Source organism: Hypanus sabinus, chromosome 23 (assembly GCF_030144855.1).
Source record: "Hypanus sabinus isolate sHypSab1 chromosome 23, sHypSab1.hap1, whole genome shotgun sequence".
In the NCBI taxonomy this organism is placed as follows: Eukaryota; Metazoa; Chordata; class Chondrichthyes; order Myliobatiformes; family Dasyatidae; genus Hypanus; species Hypanus sabinus.
Window position 1 is genome coordinate 50,019,247 of NC_082728.1, and position 17,408 is coordinate 50,036,654.

At 39.5% G+C, this 17,408-nt stretch overlaps 1 protein-coding gene across 3 annotated transcripts in view; it reads left to right on the top strand.

Annotated features, from left to right (window-relative positions):
* Positions 1-17,408, top strand: part of LOC132380184 (GRIP and coiled-coil domain-containing protein 2-like) — a 422,104-nt gene that overhangs the window by 191,648 nt on the left and 213,048 nt on the right. For all 3 annotated transcript variants that reach the window (XM_059948866.1, XM_059948868.1, XM_059948867.1), the window contains exons 6-7: positions 10,302-10,479; positions 13,437-13,905. In XM_059948866.1, the coding sequence (XP_059804849.1) occupies positions 10,302-10,479; positions 13,437-13,905 (647 nt within the window). The remainder of the gene's footprint in view (positions 1-10,301; positions 10,480-13,436; positions 13,906-17,408) is intronic.

Below are 17,408 nucleotides of genomic sequence, written 5' to 3' on the forward strand. Positions count from 1 at the left end.
ATGTGCTAAAGGTAATGCAGTCGTTATGGGAGATTTCAACATGCAGGTGGACTGGGAGAATCAGGTAGGTGCTGGACCCCAGGATAGGGAGTTTGTGGAGTGTCTAAGGGATGTATTTTTGGAACAGCTTGTGCTTGAGCCAACCAGGAACGAGGCTATTTTGGACCTGGTGATGTGTAATGAACAGGAATTGATAAGTGATCTTGAAGTAAAGGAGCCATTAGGAAGTAGTGATCATAACATGATAAGTTTTTATCTACAATTTGAGAGGGATAGGGGCAGATCAGAGGTGTCAGTGTTGCAATTAAATAAAGGAGACTACGGAGCCATGAGGGATGAGCTGGCCAAAGTTAAATGGGCGGATGCCCTGGCAGGAAAGACAGTGGATCAGCAGTGGCAGATATTCTTGGGCATAATACAAAAGATGCAAATGCAATTCATTCCAATGAGAAGGAAGGATTCAAAGAGGGGGAAGGGGCCACAGTGGTTGATTGAGGAGATTGAGAGGGGATCTGATTGAAACGTTTAAGATAATTAAAGGATTTGATAGGATTGAGGCAGGAATATGTTCCAGATGTTGGGAGAGTCCAGTACCAGAGGGCATGGATTGAGACTAAGAGGTCAGTTATTTAAAACAGAGTTGAGGAAGAGCTTCTTCTCCCAGAGAGTTGTGGAGGTGTGGAATGCACTGCCTCGGAAGACGGTGGAGGCCAATTCTCTGGATGCTTTCAAGAAGGAGCTGGATAGATATTTGATGGATAGGGGAATCAAGGGATATGGGGACAAGGCAGGGACTGGGTATTCATAGTGAATGATCAGCCATGATCTCAGAATGGCGGTGCAGACTCGAGGGGCCGAATGGTCTACTTCTGCACCTATTGTCTATTGTCTATAAACTTGATAACACTGTACATATTCTCTTTTATGGCAAGGTTAATCATCAAGAGCGCTAATGGAACAATTTTTTTACTAGATTGGATTTGATCTACCTTTCGTATTTTGTGTGATTAGGACATATCTAGGCAACTTTTTGCATTTCAGGTAAACAGAGGGTAACCAGTTGTTTTAAGTAATATTAGGACTGTCTGAATATTAGTGAATGTTGCTCTGTGTCACAGTCAATTTACACTCAATGACCACTTTATTAGGACAGCTGTACACCTGCTTGTTAACGCACATATCTAATCAGTCAATCATGTGCATCAACTCGGTGCATAAAAGTAGACAATCATGGTCAAGAGGTTAATTTGTTATTCAAATGAAACATCAGAATGGGGAAGAAATATGAACAAGTAACCAACAGTTCTATGGGTGAAAATGCCTTGTTAATAAGAGAGGTCTGGGGAGAATGGCCAGACTGGTTCAAGCTGACAGGAAGGTGACAGTAACTCAAATAACCACATGTTGCAACAATGCCTGTAAGAGCATCTCTGAATGCATAACACGTCAAACATTAAAGCAGGTGGGCTACAGCATAAGATTATGAACCTACACAATTGCCACTTCATCAGATCCAGGACCAACTTAATATAGTGACCACTGCAATGTTATTGAGCTGAATTTTCATTCTTGATGTATCATAAAATGTGTATGTATTGTTATAAGAAGTAATGTAATGACTGGTCAGTTCAGCATTACTAGAACTAAGCAGTAGTTTTGGACGCTGACTTCTTGTGGTTTTTTTGCAAGCGAGTACATCTGCCTGCACATTGATTCATTGCCAACCATTGACAAGGTAAGCAGTAGTCTGGGGCTGTTGTTCTGTACAGCAAAGCTTTTGACTCTCACTCCAGTACCTTAGACTGGCTAACCTTCAGAATTATATACTTGGCATACAGAAAGAAGAATGAAATCCAAGGAAGGAACAAACAGCACAATTCTGTAGTCTTTCCATTGTCTTGGGTGCATCTTGCTTCAGCAGTACAATTTCAGTAAGAACAAATGGATACTAAAACAAGTTGAATAATATACAGTTCATGTGAGTAAAATCACACTGCAATTCTGGTGTTGGCTTGGCATTGGGATTAGAGTTAAGGATTAACATTGGTTCTTGTGAAGGTAATTATGGTATTGAAAGAGGGATCCAACTGACTTTGCACTAAATTCCAAATCTGAATGGAGATGATTTAGTGACGAGCAAGACCCAGCTACAAATGTGGGTAGTTCTCATAAGTGCTATAAGTCCAATTCTCATTAATTATAACTGTAATTATGGTTGATTCTGCATGGCTGTTTACAGGACAGTTTCTTATTGCTTGAGAACCTTTTACAAACTAGCAGTGAAGACACCGAAGTCCACGTGAATGCTACTGACGCAAGAATAAGATTCATCATCCATTTCTTTAATATTTGTCATATCAAGTAGTCCTTTCAAGGGTATTTTTTTCCCTAATCAAGACAAAAAATAGGGATAGGGAATTCTTAAAAATATGCCATTGTTGTAATTTTCTTTTACATAATTCTGTAATGTAAATGTCCATGTATTTTATGGGTATATTACTGTCCACAGGGCTTAATAATTCTGATAGTTATTATCCAAAATTTCTTTCCTCTTCAACCATTTTCATTGGGCATTTGCATTTTTTGTATTTCTCAATAAAGGATATATTCTACGGAATTATTAAAATTTTCCTTCTAAATTTTTATTGTTACATGTGTAAGGCAGGGTGGGATAGGATTAGGGTAGTTGCACCTGCTGTTGTGATGGATATTCACTTTCCTGGCCCAAAAGGCTTATTGCTAAACTCAGTTTTCTAGCATTGTGGCATAACCTTTCAAAGGGGAAGTTAATGTAAATTGCAGGCAGCAATCAGTTTGAAGTTGGTTGCACAGCTTTGCACTTCAGATTTTTGAATTTTCTCCCTGTTTAGAAAATAGGCTGTTTTTATTTCTTCTACCAAAGTGCATGACTATTCACTTTCTGACATTATCTTCCATTTGTCACTTATTTGCCCATTCTCTTAATCTGTGCAAGTCCTTTTGTAGTCTTCCTGTTTCCTCAACACTACCTGCCCCAGCACCTACCTTCGTATTGACCGCACACTTGGCCACAAAGCCATCAAGTCTGACATCCAAATCATTAATGTACAATGTAAAGAGAAGTAGTCCCAATGCCAACCCCTATGGAACACTACTAGTCACAGGCAACCAATCAGAAAGGGCTCCCTTTATTCCCACTCTTTGCTTCCTGCCAATCAGCCAATGCTCTATACATGTTAGTATTTTTCCTGTAATACTGTTGGCTCTTGTTAAGCAGCCTCGTGTGCAGCACCTCGTCAAACGTCTTCTGAAAATCCAAGTACACAGCATCCACGGCTTCTCCTTTGTCTATCCTGCTTGTTATTTCTTCAAAGAATTCCAACAGATTTGTCAGGCAAAATTTTCCTTTAAGGTAAACATCTTAATTTTCGCTTATTTAACATGTGCCTCTAAGTACCCAGAAAGCACATGCTTAACACTCGACTTCAACATCTTTCCAACTACTGAGCTCAGGCTAACTGGCCTATAGTTTCCTTTCTCTGCCTCTCTCCCTATTTGAAGAGTGGAGTGATATTTGCAATATTCCAGTCCTCTGGAGTCATTCCAGGATTTAATGATTCTTGAAAGATCATTACTAATGCCTCCATGATCTCCTTAGCTACTTCTTTCAGAACTCTGGGAATGTAGTCCATCTGATCTAAGTGACTTACCTACTTTCAGACCTTTCACTTTCCCCAAACACCTGCTCCTGAGTAATAGCAATTGCATTCACTTCTATCCCCTGACATTTCTGAACTTCACACATAATGCTAGTGTCTTCCACAGTGAAGACTGATGCAAAAGTTCAAAATAAATTTATTATCACAGTACGTTTATGTCACCATATACAACTGTAAGATTTATTTTCTTGTGGGCATGCTCAATAAATCCATAATAGAATAATAACCATAATAGAATTAATGAAAGACCATGCCATCTTGGAAGTTCAACCTGTTTGCAAAAGGCAAACTGTGCAAGTAGAAAAAAATAATAAATATTGAGAACATGAGATGAAGAGTCCTTGGAAGTGAGTCAGTAGATTGTGGGAACATTTCAATGATGGGGCAAGTGAAGTTGAGTGGATATCCCCTTTGGTTTAAGAGCTTGATAGTTGAGTGGTAATTCTGTTCCTGAACCCAATAGTGAGAGTCCTGGGGCAGCTATACCACCTTCCTGATGGCAGCAGTGAGAAGAGAGCATATCCTTGGCAGTGAGGGTCCCTGATGACAGATGCTGCTTTCCTGTAACAACATTTAATGTAGATGTTCTTAGTGGTGGGGAAGGCTTTACTCACAGTGGACTTGTCTGCATCCACCACTTTTTTGTAGGGTTTTTCATTTGAGGGCATTGGTGTTTCCATATCAGGTTGTGATGCAGCCAGTAATATGCTTTCCACAAGAAGTTTGTCAAAGTATTAGATGTCATGTTGCATGTTTGCAAACTCATAAGGAAGTAGAGGTGCTGCTGTGCTCTCTTTGTCATTTCACTTGCGTGCTGGGCCCAGGACAGGTCCTCCAGATTAATAACACTGAGGAATTTAAAGTTGCTGGCGTTCTTAGAAACTAGAATTTAGATACCTAAAATGGTTTTGAGATACTTTGGATTGTTATTACTTTAAATCCTGTTTCTGTAATTGCTCTGCTGATAGCCTTACAGCTTGGTATCCCTCAGAGGCTTAATGTATAATAACTGCACAGTTCCTTTTGTGGCTAATGGACTAAAATTTTCACTAAAGCATAATATACTGATCCTTGGCAATAGCCAAATCCATCTGCATTAAATGAAATAATGACAATGTGCAGGCAAATTTCTTCACTTCTGAGTCATTTGTAGGCAGCTTTTTCATTGGGGTTCTGATCTTGATCTGGTGAAATCCTGGAGATGTTTGAAAGAAGCAAGGAGCATCACATACAAAATGCTGGAGGAACTCAGCAAGTTAGTTAGCATCCATAGAGTGGAATAAACAATAGACATTTTGGACCAAGACCCTTCATCAGGACCGGCAAGGGAGGGGGGACAGAAGCCAGTATAAGGAGGTGGGAGGTGAGGAAGAAGTACAAGCTGTCAGGTAGTAGGTAGCCTCCAATCAGATGACATGAATGTTGATGATCTCTAACTTCTAGTAATTACTTCATCCTCTACCCTTCACTTTTTGCTATTCCCCATTCAGGTTACCCTCTCACACTTCCTCACATCATTTCTCTCTGGTTCCCCTCCTCCTTTCCTTACTTCCAAGGCCCACTTTCCTCTCCAGTTAGATTCATTTTTCTTCAACTCCTTATCCCTTGTGTCTTTCACCTCCAAGTTTCTTACTTCATGCCCTCTCCCCCACTCACTCATCTTCCCTCTGACCTGTCAGCTTGTATTCCTAGCCTCCCCACACCACCTTATTCTGGCTTCTACTCCCTTCCTTTCCAGTTGTGATGAAGTGTCTCAGCTCAAAATGTCACTTTTTATGCCCCTCCATACACATTGCTTGACTAGAAAAAGACACTAACGATCTGCAGATGTCCATTCCAGAAAGAAAATGTTGAGAAATGAATTCTAGTTTTTCTTTCTGTAACTCCATCTTTCTGTCATTATCTTTACCATTCCTAACAATACTCACCTCTTTCTCCTCACCCTCCTCCTGTCTCTCTGCATTTATACTATTTTCTACTTGATATTTCATACTTCTAAATGATTCAGGAGGAAGAACTAGAATTGCTGAGGCCCATGACTAGTGGCTTTTATCAGGGCTCGGTGCTGAACCCATTGTTGTTTCTCATCTATGTCAACAGTTTCCACAAGAATGTACTAGACGCTTGTAGCTGACACTGAAATGGATGTTGTAGTAAGCAGTGAGGACAGTTTAAAAAAAAATTACAGGGGTATCTTGAACACCTTAGTAAGCATTTCAACAAATGGCAAATAGAATTTAATACAGATAAGTGTGAGGTAATGAGGTTTGGAAAGTCAAATCAGGGCAAGACCTTCACAGTGAAAGGTCCCAGGGGAGTGTGTTAAAACAGTGGTGCCTTAGAGTCCAAGTACATGGTGATGGTGAAAAATGCTTTTTGTATGCTGGCCTTCATTAGTCAGGGAATTGAGTATAAAAGTTGGGAAATCATGGAGCGGTTGTACAAGATGCTGGCAAAGCTACACTTGGAGTATTGTGATCAGTTTTGGGTGCTTTAAGTAAGATAAAAGATGTTTCTAGGAGTTGAGGGACTGAGTTGGAGGGAGATGTTGAACAGCCTTGAAGTTTCTGAGTCTGAATTTCCAGAACTTGCTGAGGGTTAGATCAGAGGCATCAGGTCTGGATATCAAGAATGATTCAGGAAGTGCAGTTATGATCTCCAGAAAAGCCATCTCATGGGCAAAGTGGAGACTCCAGACTAGACTGAAATCAATGAGGGATGCTTGACAGCTGTGGATGTTTGAATGCCATAATCTCCTACAGAGTTAAATTTAATGACACGGGGAAGCTCTGTCCTCTATACTTGCTTTGACTACCAGAACAGGGAGAAACCCTATGTCTCCCAATGATCCTCTATTTCTCAGTATCTGAATATGGTGTGTGGGCTGCCTTCAAGAGAATGAATCTAAGGAAAGCATTGGGTCTGGATGGAGTACCTGGCTGAATACTAAAGACCTGTGCCGACCAACTGACTGGTGTGTTCACAGATATCTTCAACCTCTCCCTCTGACATTGTGTGGTATCCATCTGCTTCAACAGGCTTCAATCTTACTGGTGCCCAAGAAGAACATAGAAACTTGACTAAATAGCTATTGCTCAGTGGTACTTAGATCCACAACGATTAAGTGTTTTGAGAGGCTGATTTTGAAACCTGTCAGCTCCTGTCTGAGTGGCAACTTGGATCCACTCCAATTTGCCTACCAAAGCAGCAGGTTCATGGCAGGTGCCATCTCATTGGCTCTTCACACAATCCTGGAATATCTGGACAGCATAGATGCATGTATCAGGATGCTCTTTATTGATTACAGCTCAGCATTTAATATCATCACCCTCTCAAAACAAATCAATAAACTGCGAGACCTGGGCCTCAATACCCCCCTTGTGCAGTTGGATCCTGGATATCCTCACTTGCAGACCCCAGTCACTTCAGATTGCCAAAAACAACTCCTTCGCAATCTTCATCTGCACAGGTGCACCACAGGGATGTGTGCTTAGCCCTCTGCTGTACTCGCTTTACACCTATGACTATGTAGACAAGTTTGCTGATGACACCTCTGTTGTGAGCCACATCAGAGGTGGTGATGAATCAGCATACAGAATGGATATTGAATATTTAGCTGAGTCATGCAGTAACAGCAACCTCTCACTCAATGTCAACAAGACCAAGGAACTGAATGTAGACGTCAGAAGAGGGAAATCAAAGGTCCATGAGACTGTATGAGTTTCAGAGGTGGAGAGGGTCAGTAACTGTAAGTTCCTGGGTGTCACTATCTCAGAGGACCTGTCCTGGAACATCATATAAATATAATTGCGAAGAAAGCGCAACAGTACCTCTTCTTCCTTTGGAGTCTGCAGATATTCGGCATGTCATCAAAAGCCTTGGCAGACTTCTATAGTTCTGGGTGGAAAGTGTGCTAACTGGCAGCCTTATGGTCTGGTATGGGAACACCAATGTCTTTGAGCAGAAAATCCTACAAAAAATAGTGGATTTGGCCCAGTACATCATGGGTAAAGCCTTCCCAATCATTGAGCACATCTGCATGAAACGTTGCTGGGGAAAAGTAGCATCCATCATCAAGGATCCTCACCATCCAGGCCATGCTCTTTTCTCGCTGCTGCCATCAGGTAGAAGATACCCTAGGACTCGACCACCAGGTTCAAGGACAGTTGCTGCCCCTCAACCAGCAGGCTCCAGAACAAAAGGGGATAACTACACTCATTTTATTTCTTGTATTCCCACAACCAATGGTTTCATTTTAAGAACTCTGTTGTTATTTCATGTTTTCATTATTTATTGCTATTTATTTATATTTGCATTTACACAGTTTGTAATTCATTGATCATGTTTACAGTTACTGTTCTATAGATTTGCTAAGAATGCTTGCAGGAAAAAGAATCTCAGGGTTTTATGTGGTAACATGTATATACACTGATAATAAATTTCACTTTGGACTTTGACTTTAGTCCTTAAATCACAGGAGATTGAGGCTGTTCTAACAGGTGTATGGAATCATGAGGGGGAAATGCACTTTTCACAGGGTTGGGGAATCCAGAAATAGAGGGCATAGGTTTAAGGTGAGAAGGGGAAGAATTAATGGGAAGTTGAGGGACAATATTTTAACCAAAAGATGGTATTTACTTGAAATCAATGCCAGAGAAAATGGTTAAGGCAGGTACATAACAATCTTCAAAAGTTGCACAGATAGGAAATGTTTAGAAGTCTTTGGATCAAACACTGGCAAATGGGAGTAGCTTGGATGGGGCATCTTGAGTAGCATGGGTCAACTGAGTTGAGTGGCCTGTTTCTAACTCTTAAGTCGTGGGTTCTCAACCTTTTTTCATACCGTGGACCCCTACCATTAATTGAAGGATCCAAGTTGGGAACTCCTGCTCTAAGTGATCTTTTACTTTAAATCAGTTACTGTTTGTTCCAGATCACCCAGGAGAAGAAATGTCCCCTTCACATCCATCCTGTTGACACTTCTCAGGATTTTCTTTTTTCAGATTCCCTCATGTGCTTCTGAATTCCACTAAATGTTCAACTTTCCTATAAGACCCTCAACTCATTCTGTGTGGTATTCTAGTAAGTTCTTTAAACTGCTTCCGATGCTCTCATCCGAATCGTGTGGAACACAACTCATTCCATCTTGACAACCAGAAAAGAAGGAAATTGTGTAGTAGGTGGGAATGTTGAAATTAATTGAGTTCACCAGATCCCATTATGTGTATCTTTATGGATTCTACAAGTAAACCACAGAGCATTTCTGTCAAAACATCTGGTAAATAAAGAATGTGAGAAAACATGATTTTTAAATGTCTATCAAATTGGATAAGTTGTAAATTATTTACATAGTGAGAAATTGCAGAGTTCTCACAGAAACAGCTACCTGTAATAATGCATGCTTTATACTTGTGCAGGTGTTTTCTTAAAACCTGGACAATAATTTGAGACAATTGTTTTTTGGATTTTCTCCTTTTCTGATGGACTGTTTTTTCAGGATCAAAGCCTGATTGTCCCATTAACACATCAATGCCAGAATTTAATTCCTTTTACCAAGACATTAGACCATTTAACCAATATACAGTGGATTCTGCTTAATTGAGTTGTTGGTTAATTGGGCAGCTGCTTATTTGGAACAACTCTTAAAGAACAAAAATGAATCGAGAAAATAACTGAGATTCACTATGCAAACACGAGGAAATCTGCAGATGCTGGAAATTCAAGCAACACACACAAAATGCTGGTGAAACACAGCAGGCCAGGCAGCATCTATAGGAAGAAGCACTGTCGATGTTTTGGGCCGTGACCCTTTGAGTCTTGACGAAGGGTCTCGGCTCGAAACGTCGACAATGCTTCTTCCTATAAATGCTGCATGGCCTGCTTCGTTCCACCAGCATTTTGTGTGTGTTGTTTGAGATTCACTGTGCCGCTTAATTGGGACAAGAGAATGTTGCTGAACAGTTTCTATCTAGCATGACCATTTGACACTACACTGTGCTTAGAGCGAACAGTTTTTAAATATCCATCAGTTGTGTGTGCTTGTGTTCAAAAGTAGTAATAGAAATAAGCAGTCAGACAATTCAGAACTGTTTTGCTCCTTGCAGTTTCAAGCATTGAGGCTTGGAGATGCCAGAAACTGCTGGGAGTGAAAAAAAAGACAATCTCACTATTCAAATTAGGAATTATGAAGGTATCAACAATCATCTTGAATGTCACAATGAAAATGAACATTTGGAGGATGCAATTGTTGAAAGCATTGTATGAAGGCAGTCTGTACTAAATGCACTGATTTAGTTCATTTACAATCAATAAAGAATATGGCAGTGTACACTGTATGGATTGCTCTGCTGATAATACTTAGTTTTATAGTACTGTGGTAGTATTGGTAGTACTTTAATTCGTTCTGTAATTCATTTTAATAATTTGTTACTCAATTAAAAGCTAGTTTGTCTTTTTTATACTTTTTTAACTATTTCCATGAAACATTGGGTAATTGGGGCAGCTGTTTCATTGGACCAAAATGTATTGGTCCTGGGGTATTCCAATTAACCAGAATCCACTGTAGTTCTAATAATGTGTTTTTCTTTTTCTTTCCTACTCTAGGAGCCTGGGCCAGCTAAAGTGGCAGTAACAGGTTCAGGAATCCCGGATCCAGAGAAGATACCAGATTCACGATCTAGCTTGTGGCAGGAGGAACTGCAAAGCAGAGAAGCAGAGGCAGCTCACAGTTGGTCTCTTCCTGATGGTGGCTCTCCTGGGGGATTGTTTTCCCTTGGTGAGGGTAAGTGGGTTTGCACACTTCAGTAATTGCCTCCCAATCCTGAATTTCCAACCTCTTGGGTTAAGATTGAGTACAAGAAAACATCAACTCCACACCTACCCTGTGAAGACCCTAAATTATGTTTCAAAATGAAAAACCTACAGATGTTGGAAATCTGAAATAAAACATTGGAAATAAAAATCAGGTCAGGCAGTGTTTACTGAAAGAGGAATGGGTTTAAGAACCTTTGTCAAAACTGGGAAAGAGAATGCAAGTCATATGTTGCAGAGAAAGTGGGAAGAGATGAATAGGACAAATATCTCTTCAATCATGCCCACAGAGAAGTTCCAGCACTTTGTTTTTATTTCACATTTCAACATAGAAAGTTTACTTGATTTTTGAATGTTTGCAGTCTTCATCCATTTATAGCAGCACACACACAGCATCTCATCCTGATTAAGAGTCTCTGGCTGAAAAGTCAACTGTTTATTTCTTTGCAAACACGAGGGAATCTGCAGATGCTGGAAATTCAAACAACACACACACAATGCTAGTGGAACACAGCAGGCCAGGCAGCATCTATAGGGAGAAGCACTGTCGACGTCTCGGCCCGAAACGTGGACAGTGCTTCTCCTTATAGATGCTGCCTGGCCTGCTGTGTTCCACCAGCATTTTGTTTATTTCTCTGCATAGATGCTGCCCAACCTTCTGAATTCCTCCAGCGTCGGCAGAATCATTTGTTTATGACTATGCATTTAGATTTTCTTTTAGGAAGAATACTAGAATATTTGATTGCCCAATCCTTCCCCTACCTCTTTTTCTTATCCCATGTAAATATTTAGCATATCTATCTGAAACTTTACAGATTAATGTGTCAGCACTGCCAGTGTTCAGCAACATACAACCTCCATAATACTTAGAATTATTACAGTTTTCAAAATTGTGCTGTTATGACGTGGATATCAATAATTGATGTGTCAACCTGAAGAGCATTTTACTTTCATAGACATCATTGTTCATTTTTCTAAATGTAACATGGTAAAGATAAAGTCAAGTTGGTCTTTTCCTGCATAATTTTTGCCCCTTCCATTATAATTCCAGTTATTAATATCTTCTGTTTTGACTTTACTGTAGCTAGAGTAAACCTAGCAGGGCTTGGCTTCATCACTGAACTCAAGCTATTCCAAACTCAGACCAGCATCGTTACAGTGGTTTAAGTAGAATACTGGAATTAATCATTAACTATGTCAAATATTTATCTCTAAGATATATTCAAGAACCCAATTATGTCAATGGCTAGAACATCATTCTTCTAATCCCCTGCATGGATTCTGAGCAGACATGAACATTAGAGCCGTGGTTCAGCCCTATACTTATCCCTGGATGTGTTCACAACCAATGAAAAACTCCTTATGATTCTAAGTCATCCTAATTTACCATTATTTAATTCAAAATATCTTGCAGATCCTTTTTTCCCCAAGAACCATATTAGTATCACCTCTAAAGAAATAAAGTGAGCTGCTTCAGTCAGAATGGATGATAAACAAACTGGATGCACACATTTTTGAGAAAATTGGTATTATTTCTTGATGTAGTTCATACCTTTACAATCTCTAGACTCATTCTCAGAGGTTCAAAGGTCCAATTTAATGTCAGAGAAATGTATACAATATGCATCCTGAAATGCTTTTTCTTTGCAAACATCCATAAAAACAGAGATTCGACATCCCACTGGCTCTCTCTCTCTCCCTAATAAGGGAGAAGGAGGTGTTTCCATTTTTCCCAGCGAGTGGGGAGATATAACAAACAATTTGCTCGTTTGCGGTTAAAAGTCAGTTACGTCTTTTTCTGAGCTCTGTTCCCAAAGATCTCAAAGATCCCAGGTCTTTGGGCACACAGCAGTAGATTTTCCGACTACCCCCAACAACACATGGTTCTCCTTGCTATGACACCGACCCTCGTTCCGCCTGTCTCCAGAGCTCCGAGATCTTAGGCTTCCAAATCTGAGCCAGACTCTCAGGCTGAATCCTTGGCGTGCTGAACAACGGGTAGTCCTGAAACCCCAAGAACAGGTCCCATTCCGCAAAGAACCGAAGTAAGTGCATAACTCCAGGTCAGGGTCTTCAAAAGAATCCTGAAAAGGAAGAATAAAGATATTAAAAATGGAAATAGAGCTGTTTCTGAAGTTGCAAGCAAAGGAGTCTCCATTTAGTGCCATCTTAACTTTGCTCCGCTTCCTCTTGTTGCTATTAAGGACATTGTGCACATTTGAGGTGGCATAGCAGTAAGCGCAACACTTTATGGAGCAAGCAGTCACTCATTGATGTTCTATAAGGAGTTTATGCCACTGTCTGTGAGGAGTTTTTACATTGTCCCTATAACTGCATGGGTTTCTTCCGGGTGTCTTATTTCCTCCCACATCCCAAAGACATGTGGTTAGAGTTGATGAGTTCAAAAGTGGGCAAATTGTGTTAGTACCAGAAGCATGGTGCTCTCAACAAACTGCTGTCAGCACAATCTTCAGACTGTGTTGGTCATCGATACAATTGATGTATGTTTTGATGTACATGCGATAAATATGCTCAAATTAAATCCTAAATCTGTTTTCTTTTAAAATAGTTGTGTAAGGTATTTGATTGCGTGATTGTTGAGCATTACTGTGGTTTTCAAAGCCTCCTAATTTAATACATAAATACTGCCACTATTTAGCAACATAGGACTCCCATAATATTTACCATTGTTTCTGTTTTTTAAATTATAAAGTACAATATGAATTTTAGAAACAGCTGTTAAACATTAACAATTCCACATAAATATTATACTGTACATTTTTACTGTTAATAATATGTGGCTTTTAGCTGGATCCAAAAGCTGTAAAGCAACCAGGTTTTTAATGAGCATGTCATTCCTTTTGAAATACCCAAATACTTAGCTAGAAAATATTTTCAGTAATATGATTTACATTTTTTTTTAAATAGGTGATGTCCGTCCCCTTGAGGTTATGTCTGACCATAGTTCTGTTAACGGCGATGAGATGGATAGAGGAACAGTGACACCTCTTGACCAGCAGAGACAAGAGATGCGTGTTCTTTCACCTTCCAGTAGTTCTTCGAGCAGGCATGGTATGGAACCAGGTGGCATTCCTCGTTGTCCATCACCAGTATATAGTGATCCCTTTCCATCTGCTAGTAGTGTGCTATCCAATGGCTCCCATTCACATATCAGTGGATCAATGAGTTCCTTGGATTCAGAAGCAAGTGGAAGTACCGTGACAAGCACAGACAGTCATTTTACTGAAGCTATGGCGAATAGAGCTGAGCTGCCAAGAGCTGGAAGAACATCTAGTAAAGAGGTCTATGAGACTGAAGATAGAAAAATGGGAAAACGAACACGAATCAGAAGTCCAGAGAGAAGAGATGCAGAACAAATTATTGGTCAAGAAGGAAGGTACTGAAAACTCTTGTTATATTAAATGCACGTTGTATCTTTATTGAAAAGAAGTTAGCTAAATGAGTTTATGGAGATAATTTTGTTTTTATAAAAGGGCCTAATTTTTGTACATGTACAGAATATTGTTATAGGATTCAAGTTAAACTATTAAAATCATGTGGCTATATCCAGAGAATATTTACAGATAAGTGACAGCAATTTTGGTTCAAGAAAGTTCCTTAAAAAATCTCATCCCTTCCCTCTTGTCATGCATACATATGCAAAGTGCAAGCAAAGGTCCTCTGATTAAAATTTACTATAAACCAAGAAGTGATAGTTTCTCAGCCTTAGAATTTGTATTGTATGTACTTTTCTTCTGCCAGTTTTTTCTTCAAGTAGTGACGCTGTTCTTATTCCTGACTTAAAGCAATTCACATTTGGCTTGCTTTGTCAAATTTTTCTCAGTTACACTTTATTTTTTAACCTTCATTACTCCCTTTGTAAGTATGTATTCAGTGATGTTTACTCCATTGTTGTGCCTTTATTGAAATTGAATCCAAAATCACTTTATTTCAGAATCAGGTTTATTATCACCAGCATGTGACATGAAATTTATTAAGTTACCAGCAGCAGTTCAATGTGATATATAATCTAGCAGAGAGGGAGAGAGAGAAAATAATAATAAATAAAATAAAACATAATAAATAAACAAGTAAATCAAAATAGATTACTAAAAAAATGTGCAAAACAGAAATACTGTATATTAAAAAAAAGTGAGGTAGTGTCCAAAGCTTCAAAGTCTATTTGGGAATCGGATGGCAGAGGGGAAGAAGCTGTCCCTGAATCGCTGATGCCTTCAGGCATCTGTATCTCCTACCTGATGGTAACAGTGAAAAAAGTGCATGCCCTGGGTGCTGGAGGTCTTTAATAATGGACGCTGCCTTTCTGAGACACCACTTCCTAAAGATGTCCTGGATACTTTGTAGGCTAGTGCCTAAAATGGAGCTAACTAGATTTACAACCTTCTGCTGCTTTCAGTTCTGTGCAGTAGCCCTTCCATACCAAACAGTGATGCAGCCTGTCAGAATGCTCTCCATGGTGCAGCTATGGAAGTTTTTGAGTATATTTGTTGACATGCCAAATCACTTCAAACTCCTAATAAAGTATAGCCGCTGTCTTGCCTTCTTTATAACTATATCTGTATGCTGGGACCAGGTTAGATCCTCAGAGATCTTGACACCCAGGAACTTAAAGCTACTCACTCTACTTCTGATCCCTCTATGAGGATTGGTACATGTTCCTTTGTCTTACCCTTCCTGAAGTCCACAGTCAGCTCTTTTGTCTTACTGACGTTGAGTGCCAGGTTGTTGCTACAGCACCATTCCACTAGTTGGCATATCTCACTCCTGTAAACCCCCCTCATCACCATCTGAGATTCTACCAACAATGGTTGTATTGTCAGCCAATTTGTAGATGGTGTTTGAGCTATATCTAGCCACCCAGTCATGTGTATACAGAGTCGAGCAGTGGGCTAAGCACACACCCCTGAGGTGCGCTAATGGTGATTATCAGTGAAGAGCATATGTTATCACCAATCTGCACAGACTGTGGTCTTCCTGTTAGGAAATCTGATGCTGAGGATGTTCTACGAGTCTGTGGTGGCTAGTGCTATCATGTTTGCTGTTGTGTGCTAGGACAGCAGGCTGAGGGTAGCATACACCAACAGAATCAACAAACTCATTCATAAGGCCAGTGATGTTGTGGGGGTGGAACTGGACTCCCTGACCATGGTGTCTGAAAAGAGGATGCTGTCCAAGTTGCATGCCATCTTGGACAATGACTCCCATCCACTCCATAATGTACTGGTTAGGCACAGGAGTACATTCAGCCAGAGATTCATTCCACCGAGATGTAACACTGAGCGTCATAGGAAGTCATTCCTACCTGTGGCCATCAAACTTTACAACTCCTCCCTCGGAGTGTCAGACACCCTGAGCCAATAGGCTGGTCCTGGACTTATTTTCCACTTGGCATGATTAACTTATTATTATTATTATTTAATTATTTATGGTTTTATATTGCTATATTTCTTCACTATTCTTGGTGCGGGTGTAATGAAACCCAGTTTCCCTCGGGATCAATAAAGTAAGTATGTCTGTCTGTCAAATCAAGGATCCAATTACAGAGGGAGGTACAGAGGCCCAGGTTCTGCACCTTCTCAATTAGGATTGTGGGAGTGATGATATTAATATGAATGATGGTATTTGTAATAAAGTATTTAAAGTCATTATCAGTTATCCCAAAGGATCTTCTGGTAAATGCAGTACCTGTCTTGGTGATGAGCCACTTAGTCATATGCTGCATCTTTGTGTTTAAATTAGCTTATCTCTGCTCAGTCTGGGTTTGGGTATACTTGACCTGAGTATTTACAAATGAAGGAGGATTAGGCTCATCCAGTCTATTCCTGACCAGTATCCATGATTTAGTTTGGATGATTCCGTTTATAACTTCTAGGAATGTTGGTTGCCTTATTCTATTATCACAAAATTGTTCAAGTCATATTCTGACTCAAAATTAAGAAAATAATAATATTCCCCATAATCCAATGTGTTTTGAGGTAGAAAACATTTAGTATTGTAAACTTGATTTTAAAATGAACATCAGATATTTATAGTGGTGAATACCAAGTAGCTATTTATATATAAAAAAATATCTACCATTGCAGAATGACCCTTATACAAGATTTAAAATAGTGTAAATAGTCCTTTGCTAATAAATCTGAAAATATAAATATCCTATTCTGCAGTTAAAGATATTTTGTACGTGGCTCTGCTTTCTAATCTTGCAGGCATATCCTGGAATGAAGTTAAATTGTGGCAGGTACAGTTTCTATTATGTTTCTTGCTCAGGCATGGCAATTGAAACATAATAATTTCTAGCTAAACATATTTAAGAAGCTGTAGCAAAGCAGGGAGATGGTTTATTTTGTAGTATAATAATTATTGCAGTATTAAAACCTGGGTTGCACTGAAAGGTATGTGCCATCTCTTTGCATCAAAGACCTTCTTCCAATTGAGCTCAAGTTTGGCTGTTTTTTTATAGTGGTAATATTTGGAAAGTACTTGAAGTGCTCTTGAACACACTTGGGATGGAAGAAAAAACTGCCTTGTTTACCTTTTGTGAATATCACAAAGGTAGAAGGTTGGAATTTATTCATCTTGGTGTTCCCCTAAATTTGCCACTAAATAGACAATCAAGTTCAGAACAAATGAAGTAGCAGAAGGCTGTGTGAGTTTTCAAAGCTGTTTTGCGGTTAATCGGGATCATGCGTGTTCTTCCTTTTCACCATTTTCCAGCATAATTCTCTCATCATTTGAATTCGAAAAACAATCTACGGATGTATATTTTGGAAAAAAAAAACACAGCTTCCACAACTCCAGGGTGGAGAGTTTCAAACGTTCATCATCCCTGACAAGGACAGTCTTCTTATTTGAGTCCTAAATGGGATACTATTTATTCTT